We start from the raw sequence: 14694 nt of genomic DNA on the forward strand, positions 1-14694 counted from the left end.
CAACGAAATCTAACAACCGACAGTGTCTGTACTTTTTGTGAATGAGGTAAATAAACTTAAAAATAGAAATTGTCGGATTTAAACTAGGAACTGGCTATTAAAATTAGCCCGACCGCCGGGCTGTCTTTTGAAGTTTCGCCCCCGCCCGCCTAAGAAACAGACCGCCCCGGGCGGTCGGGCGGGCTCTTATTTCCAACCCTGGCCTATATTAATTCTTTATTACAGAACAGATACTGCTTTCACTCAAACTTTACCATCTTAGTATGTTCTGAATCAGTCACTGGTAATGAAATAAGATGAAATTGAAAAATCAACTACAAGACCATTAAAAGTCCTCATTAAAAAGAAATTGCATACACAGTTGAACTTTGATATCTCGAACACTTATATCTCGAATACAATGGATATGTCAAAGTGATTTGTAAGTCCTAACCACTTATTTTTTAAGTATTTTACTCTTGATATCTCAAATACTCGGATATCTCGAAGTTTTTAAACAATGCCATCTAGTTCAAGATAACTAAGTTTGACTGTATCAAATCAATAATGATTTGTATGCCTAAAGATTCACTTTTAATTTCATTCTCTGGTCTATATGACCCAGTAACTAGATCTACCAGTGCTGAATATATTGCTTATCTAAGGTAAGAGACTGGCATAAATAAGCCAGCACTACAAGCTGAGGTAGTGAATTTCCACCCAATATCTGAGATAAGATATGGGTACACCACAACCAGAGGGAGCAGAATCCGAGTCTCATACAGAATGATTAATGCTCACACTCAAATACATGTACTTGTTGTCTTTATGATAGTGTTTCTCCATATCTTCACAGATTTTTATATATAATCTTACAACCCGTTTTTCAATACAGACACACTCAATTGATACATATATATATACTGTAGATTCCTTATCCCACGCGAGTACTTAATTCCGGGATTCAACCGTGTCCGAAAAATAAATGTGAGATTTTGAAATTCGCCAGATGTAATTCTAAAGATTTTACGTTGTTATTAATTCCTCATGTTTAATTAGGAACACACAGTATATAATGTGTGCAATTTGTTCATGTAGGAGTAGATTCTATAATGGCTGTAAACAATGGAATCAACACTTACCCTGGCCTCAATGATGTCTGGGATGGCGGGGAGGAAGTCCTCGACGATACACTTGTACAGGTCCCTCTCACACTTGACCTTGCTGTCCTTCAACAGCTCCGCCAAACCTTCCCAGTCATCCATGTCCACACAGATCAGGTGCCATCTCACGTTGGGATTCAGTGGTCTCTTGGGAAAGGGCTGGCGTTCTCTCTTCTCAGTGGCAGTGGCGATTTTCTCTGTTCCCTCACTATTAAAACAGTATTAGTTTTGAAACCTTACACAGTCTGAACCAGCAAAATCTAGCATGCGATAAATAACCACATCTCTGAAAAATACTCATCAAATGCATGTTAACTTATGGAAAAATCTATATACGCCAAATATCGTAAGCTCTAAATATCAAATGTTTGAAGTTTTCTTGATTTACCTGATGACATCAATACTGTTGGCCGTGGCTCGAGCCCGCAGTTTTCTAGGTCCTTCCTCCCCTGTACTCCCTTGATTGTCCTCTTCATCAAGAGCTGCCCCCTCCTTTGGATCTCCCATGGTTTCTGATCTCACATCATCTACGTCTAAGTCTTGTTCATCATTCTCATCATCATCAGCTTCCACTTCGTCATCTTCCCTCTCAATGATTGATTCATTTTTTCTACTTTAAAATAAACACCACGAAAAACAATATAAAACTAATTCAAATGGTATAAATTATTTAAAAAATAAAAAAAATTGTCCAGTTTTAAAAAACACAGTTTGAATTGAGGTGCATATTGCTTTTATCATTTAGGAAAAGAATTTATAAATACAGACATGTCATACCCATTTTCTTGTTCTTTTACATCCAGAACTTCTGAAGAATTTGGAGCTGATTGTAACTCACTTTCATCATTTTCTTTAATTTCTTTCTGATTTTCCAAACTTATTTCATCATTTGTCTCAATTTGTTCATCTATTTCCATTCCTTCTTCTTTTTCTATATTTCCATTGGCACATCTGCAATGTACAAGTATAGAAAATTAATTTAAAAGACCAGTTAATATTTCAAAGAATAAGGGAATAATTGTTGCTCCTATTATCATTCAATGATAACTACCTTGTTTCCTTGCTGTCTTCAACATCTGGTTTACTATTCTCAACCTCAGGTTTGCTATCCATAATTTTCAGTGTGCTATCCATAACTTCTAAGTTGCTATCTATAACTTTGAGTTGGTCATCCACAACTTCCAGCTGGCTATCCGTAACTTCTAGTTTGCAATCCCCAGACATTGGCTTTATATCCTCAATCTCGGATTTGCTATTCTCCACCCTTTGCATGGCATCCTCTACTTCTGGTTTACTATCCCCAGCCTCAAGATTACTATCCATGGCCTCCACTTTACTATCCATAGCCTCCTCTTTACTATCCATGGCCTCCACTTTACTATCCATAGCCTCCTCTTTATTATCCATAGCCTCCTCTTTACTATCTCCAGCCTCCAGTTTGCTGCTCTTGCCCTGCATAGCCCCTTCCTCTGGCTGAGGCCCGCTATCTTCATTGTTACACACAGAAGATAGTTGAGAAGACTTTGCTGCTGAATTGTTGTTTCTAAATCCAAAAGTATGTATATAGTTACAACATAAAATTTGCAATCATCCAGTTTCACATACAACTGCAATAAATGTTGATGAAGGGAGATAACTCACCGAATTGTAAAGAATAGCTAAATAAACATATCTTAAAACATGTATATTGTTTTTAACGATAACTACTATAAACAGGTTTAATTTTCTTACCGGTTTTTATTGGCCTTTGGTGGTCTCCCTCGTCTACCAGCTCTGGGTCTTTCTGGGGTCTCCTCCCGCGTAGTACTACAGAAACATAGGAATGTATGTCAATACACCAATCTCCCACAAACACATAGCTTAAAATATATATAGTCATCACAGGTATGCCCAGCTTATACTCTGTGAATTGCTCCAACAAGTTTAAAGATAGAATATCATGCATTATATTGTATCACACAAAACTTCAGTCTTGTATGTGTGAATAGTCTTGGAGAGTTTTTTTTTTTATTTTGCATGCTGAAGTGTAATCCACTTTAAATAAATTTTGTTGATTGATCTCCATATCTTTATTAATCATTATTAAAACCAAAAACACAGGTGTTATTTTCTACTTTCTTTCAAGAACAAAGCTATTAACCCGTCCCATTCTAAATAACATGTCAATATTTTGATCTAACAAAGTATGGCACTAATGACACAAATTATTTCTTTCACTCTACATACTAGATAATTAAGGTCTTCCGTTTCCAACGGAAGACCTTATTGTTTTTCTTAGGTTTCTTTTTCCCTATTATTATTTTTTTTTTTCTTACCCATTTTGTGCACGCGATATCTCGGAAACGGCTCAACTGATTTACGTCAAATTTTTAGTTCTGATAGGTATTGATCTGAACCTTGTTGGAAATTTTTTTTGTTGATGACGTCACTTCCTGTCTTGAGATATCGTAGATTTAACTGTTTTTATAGGGGTATTTTGTACGGAGAACTCCTCTTTTACCATTTAAGATATGATGTTGAACTTTTCAGGGCTGATAGCCAAAAGATTGAAATAGTGTCTAATGGTCATTAATCATATTTATGTCAAAGAGCGCCGAAGCTCGCCCGAGCTTGAAAATTAAGATTAAAAAGGCGTCGTGATTTTTCTTGGTTTTCTTTGAATATCTCTTTTCTCGAAAGCATTTTGTAAAAACAAGTAGAACAAAAAAACTTAATTAAATCAAGAGCTTTCATTTGAGATCAAGAAAAAGGGGCTGGCCCTTCAAATTAGGGGCTGAGGGGGCTCTAAAGTCTTTTAATGATAACTTTTTACCGTGAAATATTTTGTGATGCGTTATAGAAGCAATTATGTTTATTCTTAGGTCATTAACCTAGTCATGGCAATCATTTACTCCTATGTTACGTAATTAGAGATTTTAAGGGGCCAGAAGTCCAAAACTTTGATGCTCAATATCTCAAAATGAAGAAACATTTGGATAAGCAATATTTAACAAAAGATGCTCAAAATATTGAGCTTAACAATCTGAAACCATAATTTCCTTGTTATGCGGTCCCTGAAAGGAGTTACAGGGTTGGCCCCTAAAACGACCCTCTCCAGATATCTCGAGAACGGCACAAAATTTGTAAACACTTTTTGAACAAAATGTGTTTGAATTGACAAGAGCTTTCATTTGAAATCATGAACAAGAGGCCCAGGGGCCACATCGCTCACCTGATCAACAATTGCCTTAATTCTGATCAAATTAGCATTACAGTATCAAAATATCTTGACAACTAAGTACAGTAGATCTTGCTAAAAAAAATAGAAAATCTGTCAATTTTTATCCACCTCTTTTTTTGGGTAAATACCAAGCCCCTTTTGTTGTTGTACCTGTAAGAAGATTTTTCTCTATTCCAATTTACCCCCCCCCCCCCTCCATTTGGTGGCCCCCCTTTTCTCTAGGGAATCATGGTTTCATCAAACTTAAATCTGCATAACCTGTGCTTTCACACTAAGTACTGAGTTTTGGACCGAAAACTTTCCCAGAATATTTTTAAAGATTTTTCTCTATATATTCCTATGTAAAAATTCAAACTGCCGTCACGGCCCAGCCCTATCACTAGGGACTGTGATTTTGCAAACTTGAATTTACACTATCCGAGGATGCCTCTACACAAGTTTAGGCTTTTCTGGCCAAATAGTCTTTAAAAAGAAGATATTAAAGATTTTCTCTATATATTCCTATGTAAAAATTCATCCCCCATTGTGGCCTCACCATACCCCATGACTATTATTTAAACAAACTTGAATCTTTACGATCTTGGGATGCTTCCACTTAAATTTGGGCTTTCCTGGCCTTATAGTTTTGAGAAGAAGATTTTTAAAGATTTTCTCTATATATAAAAATTTATCCCCCATTGTGGCCCCGCCCTACCCCCAGGGACCATGATTTGAACAAACTTGAATCTACATTATCTGAGGATGGTTACAATTTGAGCTTTCTTGGCCAAAAAGTTTTGAAAAGAAATTTTTTTAAAGATTTTCTCTATATATTCCTATATAAAAATTTATCCCCTAATTGTGGCCCCACCCTACCCCTGGGGACCATGATTTGAACAAACTTGAATCTACACTATCTGAGGATGCTTCCACTCAAATTTAAGCTTTTATGACCTTATAGTTTTTGAGAAGAAGATTTTAAAAAAAAAATTCGATATATTCCTATGTAAAACATGACCCCCCTCTTGTGGCCCCACCCTACCCCCGGGGACCATAATTTGAACAAACTTGAATCTACACTACCTGAGGATGCTTCCATTTTAATTTGAGCTTTTCTGGCCTGATAGTTTTTTAGAAGAAGATTTTTAAAGATTTTGTCTATATATTTCTATGTAAAACTTGATCCCCTAATTGTGGCCTCACCCTACCCCTGGGGACCATGATTTGAACAAACTTGAATCTACACTATCTGAGGATGCTTCCACTCAAATTTAAGCTTTTCTGACCTTATAGTTTTTGAGAAGAAGATTTTAAAAAAAAATTTCGATATATTCCTATGTAAAACATGACCCCCCTCTTGTGGCCCCACCCTACCCCCGGGGACCATAATTTGAACAAACTTGAATCTACACTACCTGAGGATGCTTCCATTTTAATTTGAGCTTTTCTGGCCTGATAGTTTTTTAGAAGAAGATTTTTAAAGATTTTGTCTATATATTTCTATGTAAAACTTGATCCCCTAATTGTGGCCCTACCCTAGCCCCGGAGACCATGATTTGAACAAACTTGAGTCTACACTACCTGAGGAAGCTTCCACTTTTATTTGAGCTTTTCTGGCCTAATAATTTTTTAGAAGAAGATTTTTAAAGATTTTCTCTATATATATTCCTATGTAAAACTTGATCCCCCCATTGTGGCCCCACCCTACCCCTGGGGACCATGATTTGAACAAACTTGAATCTACACTACCTGAGGAAGCTTCCACTTTGATTTGAGCTTCTCTGGCCTAATAATGTTTTAGAAGAAGATTTTTAAAGATTTTCTCTATATATTCCTATGTAAAACTTGATCCCCCCATTGAGGCCCCACCCTACCCCCGGGGACCATGATTTGAACAAACTTGAATCTACACTATCTGAGGAGGCTCCCATTTTAATTTGAGCTTTTCTGGCCTGATAGTTTTTTAGAAGAAGATTTTTAAGGATTTTGTCTATATATTTCTATGTAAAACTTGTTCCCCCCATTGTGGCCCCTCCCTACCCCTGGGGACCATAATTTGAACAAACTTGAATCTACACTACCTGAGGATGCCGCCACACAAGTTTGAGCTTTTCAGGCCGAATAGTTTTTGAGAAGAAGATTTTTGAAAAATACGAACAAATTTTCAATAATTTTCAATTATCTCCCCTTTAAAGAGGGCGTGGCCCTTCATTTGAACAAACTTGAATCCCCTTCACCTAGTGGTGCTTTGTGCCAAATTTGGTTGAAATCTGCCCAGTGGTTCTTGAGAAGAAGATGAAAATGTGAAAAGTTTACAACGCCAACGCCAACGCCGACAACGACAACGACAACGACGACGACGACAGACAACGGACAAATTGTGATCAGAAAAGCTCACTTGAGCCTTTGGCTCAGGTGAGCTAAAAAGGGGCTGGCCCTTCAAATTAGGGGCTGAGGGGGCTCTAAAGTCTTTTAATGATAACCTTTTACTGTTAAATATTTTGTGATGCGTTATAGAAGCAACTATGTTCATTCTTAGGTCATTAACCTAGTCATGGCAATCATTTACTCCTATGTTATGTAATTAGGGATTTTAAGGGGCCAGAAGTATAAAACTTTGATGCTCAATATCTCAAAATGAAGAAACATTTGGATAAGCAATATTGAACAAAAGATGTTCAAAATATTGAGCTTAACAATAATCAACTATAATTTCCTTGTTATGCGGTCCATAAAAGGAGTTACAGGGTTGGCCCCTTACACGACCCTCTCAAGATATCTCGAGAACGTACAAAATTTGTAATTACTTGTTGAACAAAAAGTGTTTGAATTGACAAGAGCTTTCATTTGAAATCATGAAAAAGGGGCTGGCCCTTCTAATAAGGGGCTGAGGGGGCTCTAAAGTCTTTTAATGATAAACTTTTACTGTTAAATATTTTGTGATACTTTATAGAAGTAATTATGTTCATTCTACTGTTATGTACATGTACATGGCAATCATTTACTCCTATGTTACGTAATTAGGGATTTTAAGGGGCCAGAAGTCTAAAACTTTGATGCTCAATATCTCAAAATGGAGGAAAACTTTGGAAAGCAATATTTAACAAAAGATGCTCAAAATATTGAGCTTAACAATGTACAACCATATATTGTTTTTATCTGGACCCTAAAAGGAGTTTTAGGACCGGATATCAAAACGATTTTTCCCAGATATCTCAAAAACGGTAACCAATTTCTAAATACTTATTAGTGGTACACAAAAATACCTTTTGACTAAAATGAATGAAAAGGAGCTGATCCCTCAAATAAGGGACACCAAAGGGATAAATAGTCTTTCACCCATTACTCATAGAGCCCGCCTCCTTTTCCGGATACGTTTCGTTGATGAAGGTCAAGAGTAACGTTATTCCATATTCTAAAATTCGGACGGAAGACCTCCTCGTTGCTCGCAACGAGATCGTGTCTAGTTCTTTCTATGTTTTACAGACACAGTTTAGAATATAACGTACAGTTTTTGTTTCCTTGTGCTGCCGCCTCGTGGAGTGCTGTTCTCGGTCACACTGGATATGGAACCTTGTCTAGAAGATCTTGGAGTTATAATGTCATCCTCATTTTCTTCCTCTATTCCAGAATCACTAAAGGAATCAAGTTAAGTTTTTGCTAAATAAAACACGTCTAAAAGCACTTCATCTGTTTAAATATGTCTTGAAATATTCTTACAGGAGATTAAGAAAACCTACTTATTCCATACAACAGCTTGGAAATAAAAACACTAACACTAATTTTTAAAATGAGTAGAATGATATAATATAACTTAATACAGAACTAGTCTAGAACATAATCTTTCAGTACACTACTGTACAACAACTGTTATTTGCATGCAAAGAAATTGCATAAAATTCCCTTGTCATCAAGAATATTTCTCACAGTGAACCAATTCATACATATCTTAAATTTTTAAGTTTAATATCTCAAAGATTAGTAGTCACAAATCATTTTAAAACTTTTCAATCCAAAAAAATAGTTGTCATGAATAAAAGTTGGTGTACAATATATGGTGGGTGGGTGGGGGTTACCTGTTAGCAGCTTTCTCTACCGCGGCTTCTGCCCTGCTAGGTCGACCTCTCCGACCTGACCTCACAGGGGTCACCGTCCTGGTCACCAATCAAACAGAATTAAAATACAGTAAAACCTGATTACAGAGAACATGCTTACATTGAATGCACACTTACATTGAAGTGAGTTTCACTTCTTCAGGTCATGATATCTTAAACATTTTGGCTTTTACAAATTACATTTAAAGCAAATATAAATTTTCTTCCCTAACACTTTGCTATTACAAAAATGTAGTGTGTTTATTGCTATAAACTGAATAAATACTTGATAATAATATCTTGTTAATTGAACTTTAGTTATACATCAAGAAATATACAAGAAATACATAATGAAAATCAAAAGTTTGGTCCACTAAACTGAGAACCTAAATACCCTTAAAGTTTTGAAACTTAGTGCGATACTGTAAATCCTACCTGTTTACAACATTCTGCTTTACAGCTGGACTTTGATCATCATCACTATAAAATTCAACGGCATATGTGAATACAACTTTAGAGTATATTTGAATTGGAATTTGCACTTTTTTAATATGATTATTATTGTGTACAAACATTTGCTTTGAATTTATCAACCTTTTGAAAAGATCATTCTTGGTCAGAACTTTACCTGCATATGGAAACTACATTTGTTTATTTACCTGTACAGCGGACCTTTCTTTGTCAAAATCCTTCCACGGCTACTTCTTCTTACTTCTGGTTCTTTTCTTTAAAAAAAAAAAAAAAAAAATGTCAAAAAGAAGCAACTAATTAATTTATGCGAAGAAAAAAAAATTATGGTTATGCTGTTTGAGTAAGAATTATCAATTTTTGAAATTCTGAAATTCTTTGTTACTGCATCATTTTATACATATCATCAAAACTCTAATGAACAATATGGGAAAAAATGTACATATATATTACCTTTCCTTGGTTTCTGTAGCTTTTGGTCTCCCAGGGGTTTTAGCTCTATTATTCCTGCATGCACAAAATGAGGTACACTCTTAAAGGTGCATGGTAAATACTATGCATGTTAATATTTTCAATAATAACTTTGTTTCTGTTTAAGGATGACAAACCAAATTCACTTCAACCATAGTGATTTTCATGAAAATTTTCTATTATTTAGAGTTATTTAGAGTTCAAAACTAATGAAAATATAACATACAAATTAAATTAGATTTTTTGTAGGGACCATTTCGAAAGTTGTTTTTATTACTTCTCTTCTTTCAATTGAACAAAACGCAGAAAAAAAGCGTTCTTGTGAGAGAAAATATAAATTTTAAAAAATTCAGGAGTAGATTTTGTATTCAAATTGAAATATGATACTAATGATTTGATGATTAAATATCATTGATAACATGATCAAGTTATCAACTTCATTTTTACGGGGCTCATGCCAAGGTGCTGTGTCTTTTTTTTTCTTAAAGTTTTCATGAAAAGTATTGCGCAAACTCTATGAAAAAGGTTGTGAACATCATTTTGAGGTTGATTTATGAAACAAATTAACTATTAGAGTACGTGTGCTGAACTTTTTTTAATGATAAAATACTTCAAAACTTAAACACACGAACAGAATGTAAATGATTTGTTCACTGGTTCAAACTCTGTAAATTTAACTAATCTATGCAGATGATTATAAATAACTTCAGCTGATATAAATTTCACTACAGTACTGTGACATCCCCTAAACAAATGTATGCATGTTTAATAATGTTGAAAAGCGTATTTTAGCATGTTACAGTTTAGCAAGATCAGCCACTACTTGCACTATATAGTATATTGATGGCACAGAACAGCTACCGTATTTTTCGGGGCATACGCCGGTATTTTTTTCCACCGATGCGCGAGATTCGGCCTATCCCCCATATCGGCTTATCGTAGTCCCAAAGTTAAAAAATCAGACAGTAAAATCCCAAATCCACTGCTTTTATTCATCATTTATTATGAGAGGTTGTTTTTTTTTCATCCATTTAAACTATTGTTCGATAGTTGTCTCGTTGATAATTTTCGTTAATATGTAACATAATAAATAATGAAATATACGCGATATTTTCATTATGATTCAATAAAATATACCCTATATTTTCTTTACAATCCAAAATCAAAAGAATGTCTTTTTTCCATATCCATGTTTCATTATATAAACTAATCCGAAATCGCTCGTGTATGAAACGAGGAAACTATTGTTGCATACTAAAAAAAGAAAACGAAACCGTGTAGAAAGTAATATTACGGAAGACTGTGATATAACGAATATTGCAATACCCGGTATTATGAATGTGTGCAGTTTTGTTTTAAAGTGAAAAAGTGAAATTAAGAATAGATATTTAAGAATGACATCAAAAGATTGGACACCGTATATCATAATTCAAATCAACCGGCAATAAGGTGAAGCTGAAATCAGTGCATTCAGTACTATGAACAATAAACAATAGTTACCGGTATGTAATGATCTAATCATAAATTGTTTAAAAATTGCTCTTGTACTTATAGTTGGAGCAGATAGTAATATCTATTTTATATAATTGAAATTCTTGATATCAAATAGTTAAGAAGACAGGTACATATAAATGTTTAATTGTACATGTTTATGATTTACCGTTGTTTTTTTCAATGAACAAAATGAAAGTCCAATTAAATTATCATTTATAAAACAAACAATCAATCAAATACAATTTTACATGTTTTTGTTTTAACCAATCAGCAAGGGGGATAAAAAACAAAGGAATCAATCATTAGTCGTTTTACATCTCCGGTGTTTTGACAGTGGGGACAGTGGAGGAAATTTCAATCCGCAGAATCGTTTAAAAAGGGGGGCACACTGCCATCGGGGTATCACAGTCACCATGCCCCCAGTACAGTCAAGAAGATCTTACACCGCTGGATTCAAGCTGCAAGTTATAGAGTATGCAGAAGAAAACGGAGGGAACCTGGCAGCCCAAAGAAAATTTGGCGTTCACGAGAAGAACATCCGATCCTGGAGGAAACAGAAAGATGCCCTACGACAGACAAAGAAGTCCCAGAAAGCCTTCCGCAGACACGCACCACACTGGCCAGATCTAGAAGACAAGCTTGAAACGTTCGTCATGGAGCAGAGAGCAGCCTGCCGAGCCCTGAACACCGTTCAACTACGACTGAAAGCGGTAACGATGGCAGAAGAGATGAACATTACAAATTTCCAAGGCACAGTCTCCTGGTGTTTCCGGTTTATGAAGAGAAAGAATCTCGCCATCAGACAACGCACCACCCTGTCCCAGGCCCTTCCAGAGGATCACAAAGAAAAGATTGCCGCATTTCAAGCCTTTGTCGCAGAGCAGACTAAGAAGTTCAACTTAGGCAGCGACCACATCATCAACATGGACGAAGTTCCTTTAACATTTGACATCCCCATGAACAGAACAATCAACGCCCAAGGAGCCAGCAGCGTCACCATTCGTACAACTGGTCATGAGAAAGCCAGCTTTACCGTTGTACTGGGTTGCACAGCCAGCGGTAAAAAACTACCCCCCATGGTCATCTTCAAGAGGAAGACGGCGATAAAAGAGAAGTTCCCACCCGGCATAGTTGTCCACCAGAACGAGAAAGGCTGGATGGACAATGACGTGATGGACTTGTGGCTGTCCAGATGTTTTGTGAAGCGTCCTGGTGGATTCTTCCGGCAGTCGAAGAGCCTCCTGGTGCTAGACTCGATGAGGGCGCACATCAGTGACGTCACAAAACATCGCATCCGTGCTACTGGCAGTGTCCCGGCAGTTATCCCTGGCGGTCTTACCAAGTTACTACAGCCCCTTGATATATCTGTCAACCGATGCTTCAAGGCGGAACTGCGAGTTATCTGGGAAAACTGGATGACGACGGGGGAGAAAAGCTTTACTGCAACAGGGCGGATGAGACGGGCATCTTACAGCACTGTCTGCCAGTGGGTACTACAAGCTTGGAACGCCGTCCCCGACACAGCCATCATCAACGGCTTCATCAAAGCTAATATCGTCGACGCCCCGCTACCTGACGAGGTTCCACCGCCAGCCCCTGCCAAGTCAGCTGATGACCTCCCCCTGGCGCTCGCAGCTTCCACAGCGACAGCGAAGAATCCGACTTCGAGGGATTTTCAGCCGATGAGGATTGAAGAACGTGTAAAGTGACTGTGAATTCTGTGAACTAGTGCTGTACAAGCAATTAGAACGTTGTGCTGTTGAACTTTTTTTTATAAAATGTTATGATGTGAACATGTAGTGCTTTTAGAATGTTTTTATGCTCGTTGATTCATGGTAATAAATTGCATCATCTTGATTTTTGTGATTCTTTCATGGCAGCGTTTGTAGGAATCAGTGGTCTTGGGTGTAGAATAAATCAAATACTTTATTCGGTACAATTAATCTCCTGTTAGTTGAAATAACGGTATTCTGGTGTCGTGTGTATACAAAGGTGTGAAACCTGTGTCTTAGACACAGCCTGCGGGCACAATAAATGATAGCGTAGTGTATACCTCAGACCAACCGTTACACTTTGTTGCATTAACTGTGTTTGTTAGGAATACAACTTTCTTGCAAAACGACAAGTCACTTCTTAAGTAATTTAAAGAAAAAAACATAATTTAAATATTTTTCAGGGTATTTCCATTTCTCATTATTAACGATTACGGGAGATAACTCTATTTGAAAATGAAACCACGTGTTTGAGATAATGGACGCCATACCCAGTATTTTACGTATAGCTTTCAAAGTATAACTTGATCAAATGAAAATTAAATGTAGCTGTTATCAATGAAATACAAAATGTTTAGAAACATAGTATACATAGTATATTAAACAAGTTCATGGGGGTAGGTGTTGCAATAAAATCATATTATGTGAACTATACCGACAAATACGGAAGAGATCAATCATCCACAAAACACAGACGTGATTGAGCCAGATTGTTCTATTTTTTAAAATTGCTAAAAATATATTCGTTTAAGCTAATTAAATAATTATAATTACTCTTTTAACTTTCTATATTGATATTCCTGAGAGTGTTTATACCGGCAATGGCTTTCTTAATCAGCGGTCATACTTTCACTATAGTAATCTTCGATTGAAATTCGGCCAATCCCCCAAATCGGCCAGTCTAAGGATTTTTTCTGAATTTTGTCTAAAAATGAGCAATTCGGCTTATGCCCCACATCGGCGTATGCCCCGAAAAATACGGTATATATTGCATCATAAGCGATTTTTATTGAGTTTTAGTTATTGTGACGTAATATTGAGAATTTGATGCTCAAACAATCGCTCATTTTAGGTGCGTGATATATCTGCACAAAGCAAATTAGGTCTGTTGTTTATATAATTGGTGTATTTGTCCATTAGTGTGACCAGATAATATTGTACCTTTTCCCCCGAGGTGTTGACTTCGGCGTTAGTTGAGACAGACTGATATCATCCTCAGAATCAGATTCCACTTCTTCCTCTGAATTTTCATCACTACTTAAATGTAAATTCAAATATAAATGAACACCCCCTACTAAAGGCAGCAATAAAAACACAGTTATATAAAAGAGACAATCAATACAGAAAAATTATATATAAAAAAAACCAAAACACTTTTTGAAAAAATTCTCATCATTTTGTTGTAGAGTAAGTAAAATGATTAACAACTGTCTCATTAGTCCCACCTTTCCTCCTCCTTCACAGCTTTCTTCACCTTGCGCCCACGTGAAGTTTTGATGCTTTCTTTTTCCTTCTTTTGCTTCTTTTTATTGGGTTCCTTGGCTTTCTTTTCCTTTTTCTTGGCTTTTTGTCTGATTGAGTAAAAAAAATTCTAAATGGCATCAGCTAAGGAAGTTGATAAAACCAATCATACACAATAACATGTACAGCAAATCTCATTTACAGACAAGGATAGTTGACTCACTTAATCTCTTCAGGCTCCGGGTCTTCTTTATAGAGCCTACTCCCATAGAAGTACCAGTACTTAGCTCCTACAGAATCCTTTCCTAAAGGTTCTATCCTCATATTGTCTCCATCAAACCCCTGAATTAAATCATACAGCATTTATGAAATAAAATACTCTAAAAGCTCAAACATTTACTGTCAACAAAACTTAAAAATTCCTAAACCATTCAACTGCCTGTTTAACCAAAATTTCACTTCAGTAAACAGCCCAAGGAAGTTCCTTAACTCTTTACCAATTCACAGTAGCCTGTTTGATTCCTCACACCGTGGTATGCAGTTTCCAACAATAGAAGTAGGTTTTGATAAAAATTTAGAGGTAATAATTTTTA

General features: G+C 36.2%; 1 protein-coding gene across 4 annotated transcripts in view; it reads right to left on the reverse strand.

The window, feature by feature from the left end:
• LOC128170994 (zinc finger CCCH domain-containing protein 13-like) overlaps nucleotides 1–14694 on the reverse strand; it is a 49815-nt gene that overhangs the window by 31372 nt on the left and 3749 nt on the right. For 2 of the 4 annotated variants that reach the window (XM_052836778.1, XM_052836759.1), the window contains exons 5-17: nucleotides 14325–14443; nucleotides 14086–14211; nucleotides 13802–13897; nucleotides 9357–9410; nucleotides 9095–9160; nucleotides 8871–8915; nucleotides 8418–8495; nucleotides 7851–7976; nucleotides 2874–2948; nucleotides 2194–2685; nucleotides 1920–2093; nucleotides 1531–1755; nucleotides 1122–1350 (exon numbers count right to left, since the gene is read on the reverse strand). In XM_052836778.1, coding sequence (XP_052692738.1) covers nucleotides 1122–1350; nucleotides 1531–1755; nucleotides 1920–2093; nucleotides 2194–2685; nucleotides 2874–2948; nucleotides 7851–7976; nucleotides 8418–8495; nucleotides 8871–8915; nucleotides 9095–9160; nucleotides 9357–9410; nucleotides 13802–13897; nucleotides 14086–14211; nucleotides 14325–14443 — 1905 coding nt within the window. The remainder of the gene's footprint in view (nucleotides 1–1121; nucleotides 1351–1530; nucleotides 1756–1919; nucleotides 2094–2193; nucleotides 2686–2873; nucleotides 2949–7850; nucleotides 7977–8417; nucleotides 8496–8870; nucleotides 8916–9094; nucleotides 9161–9356; nucleotides 9411–13801; nucleotides 13898–14085; nucleotides 14212–14324; nucleotides 14444–14694) is intronic. The other 2 variants (XM_052836767.1, XM_052836771.1) reach the window with 2 other exon arrangements.

Source organism: Crassostrea angulata, chromosome 1 (assembly GCF_025612915.1).
Source record: "Crassostrea angulata isolate pt1a10 chromosome 1, ASM2561291v2, whole genome shotgun sequence".
NCBI classification, from domain to species: domain Eukaryota; kingdom Metazoa; phylum Mollusca; class Bivalvia; order Ostreida; family Ostreidae; genus Magallana; species Magallana angulata.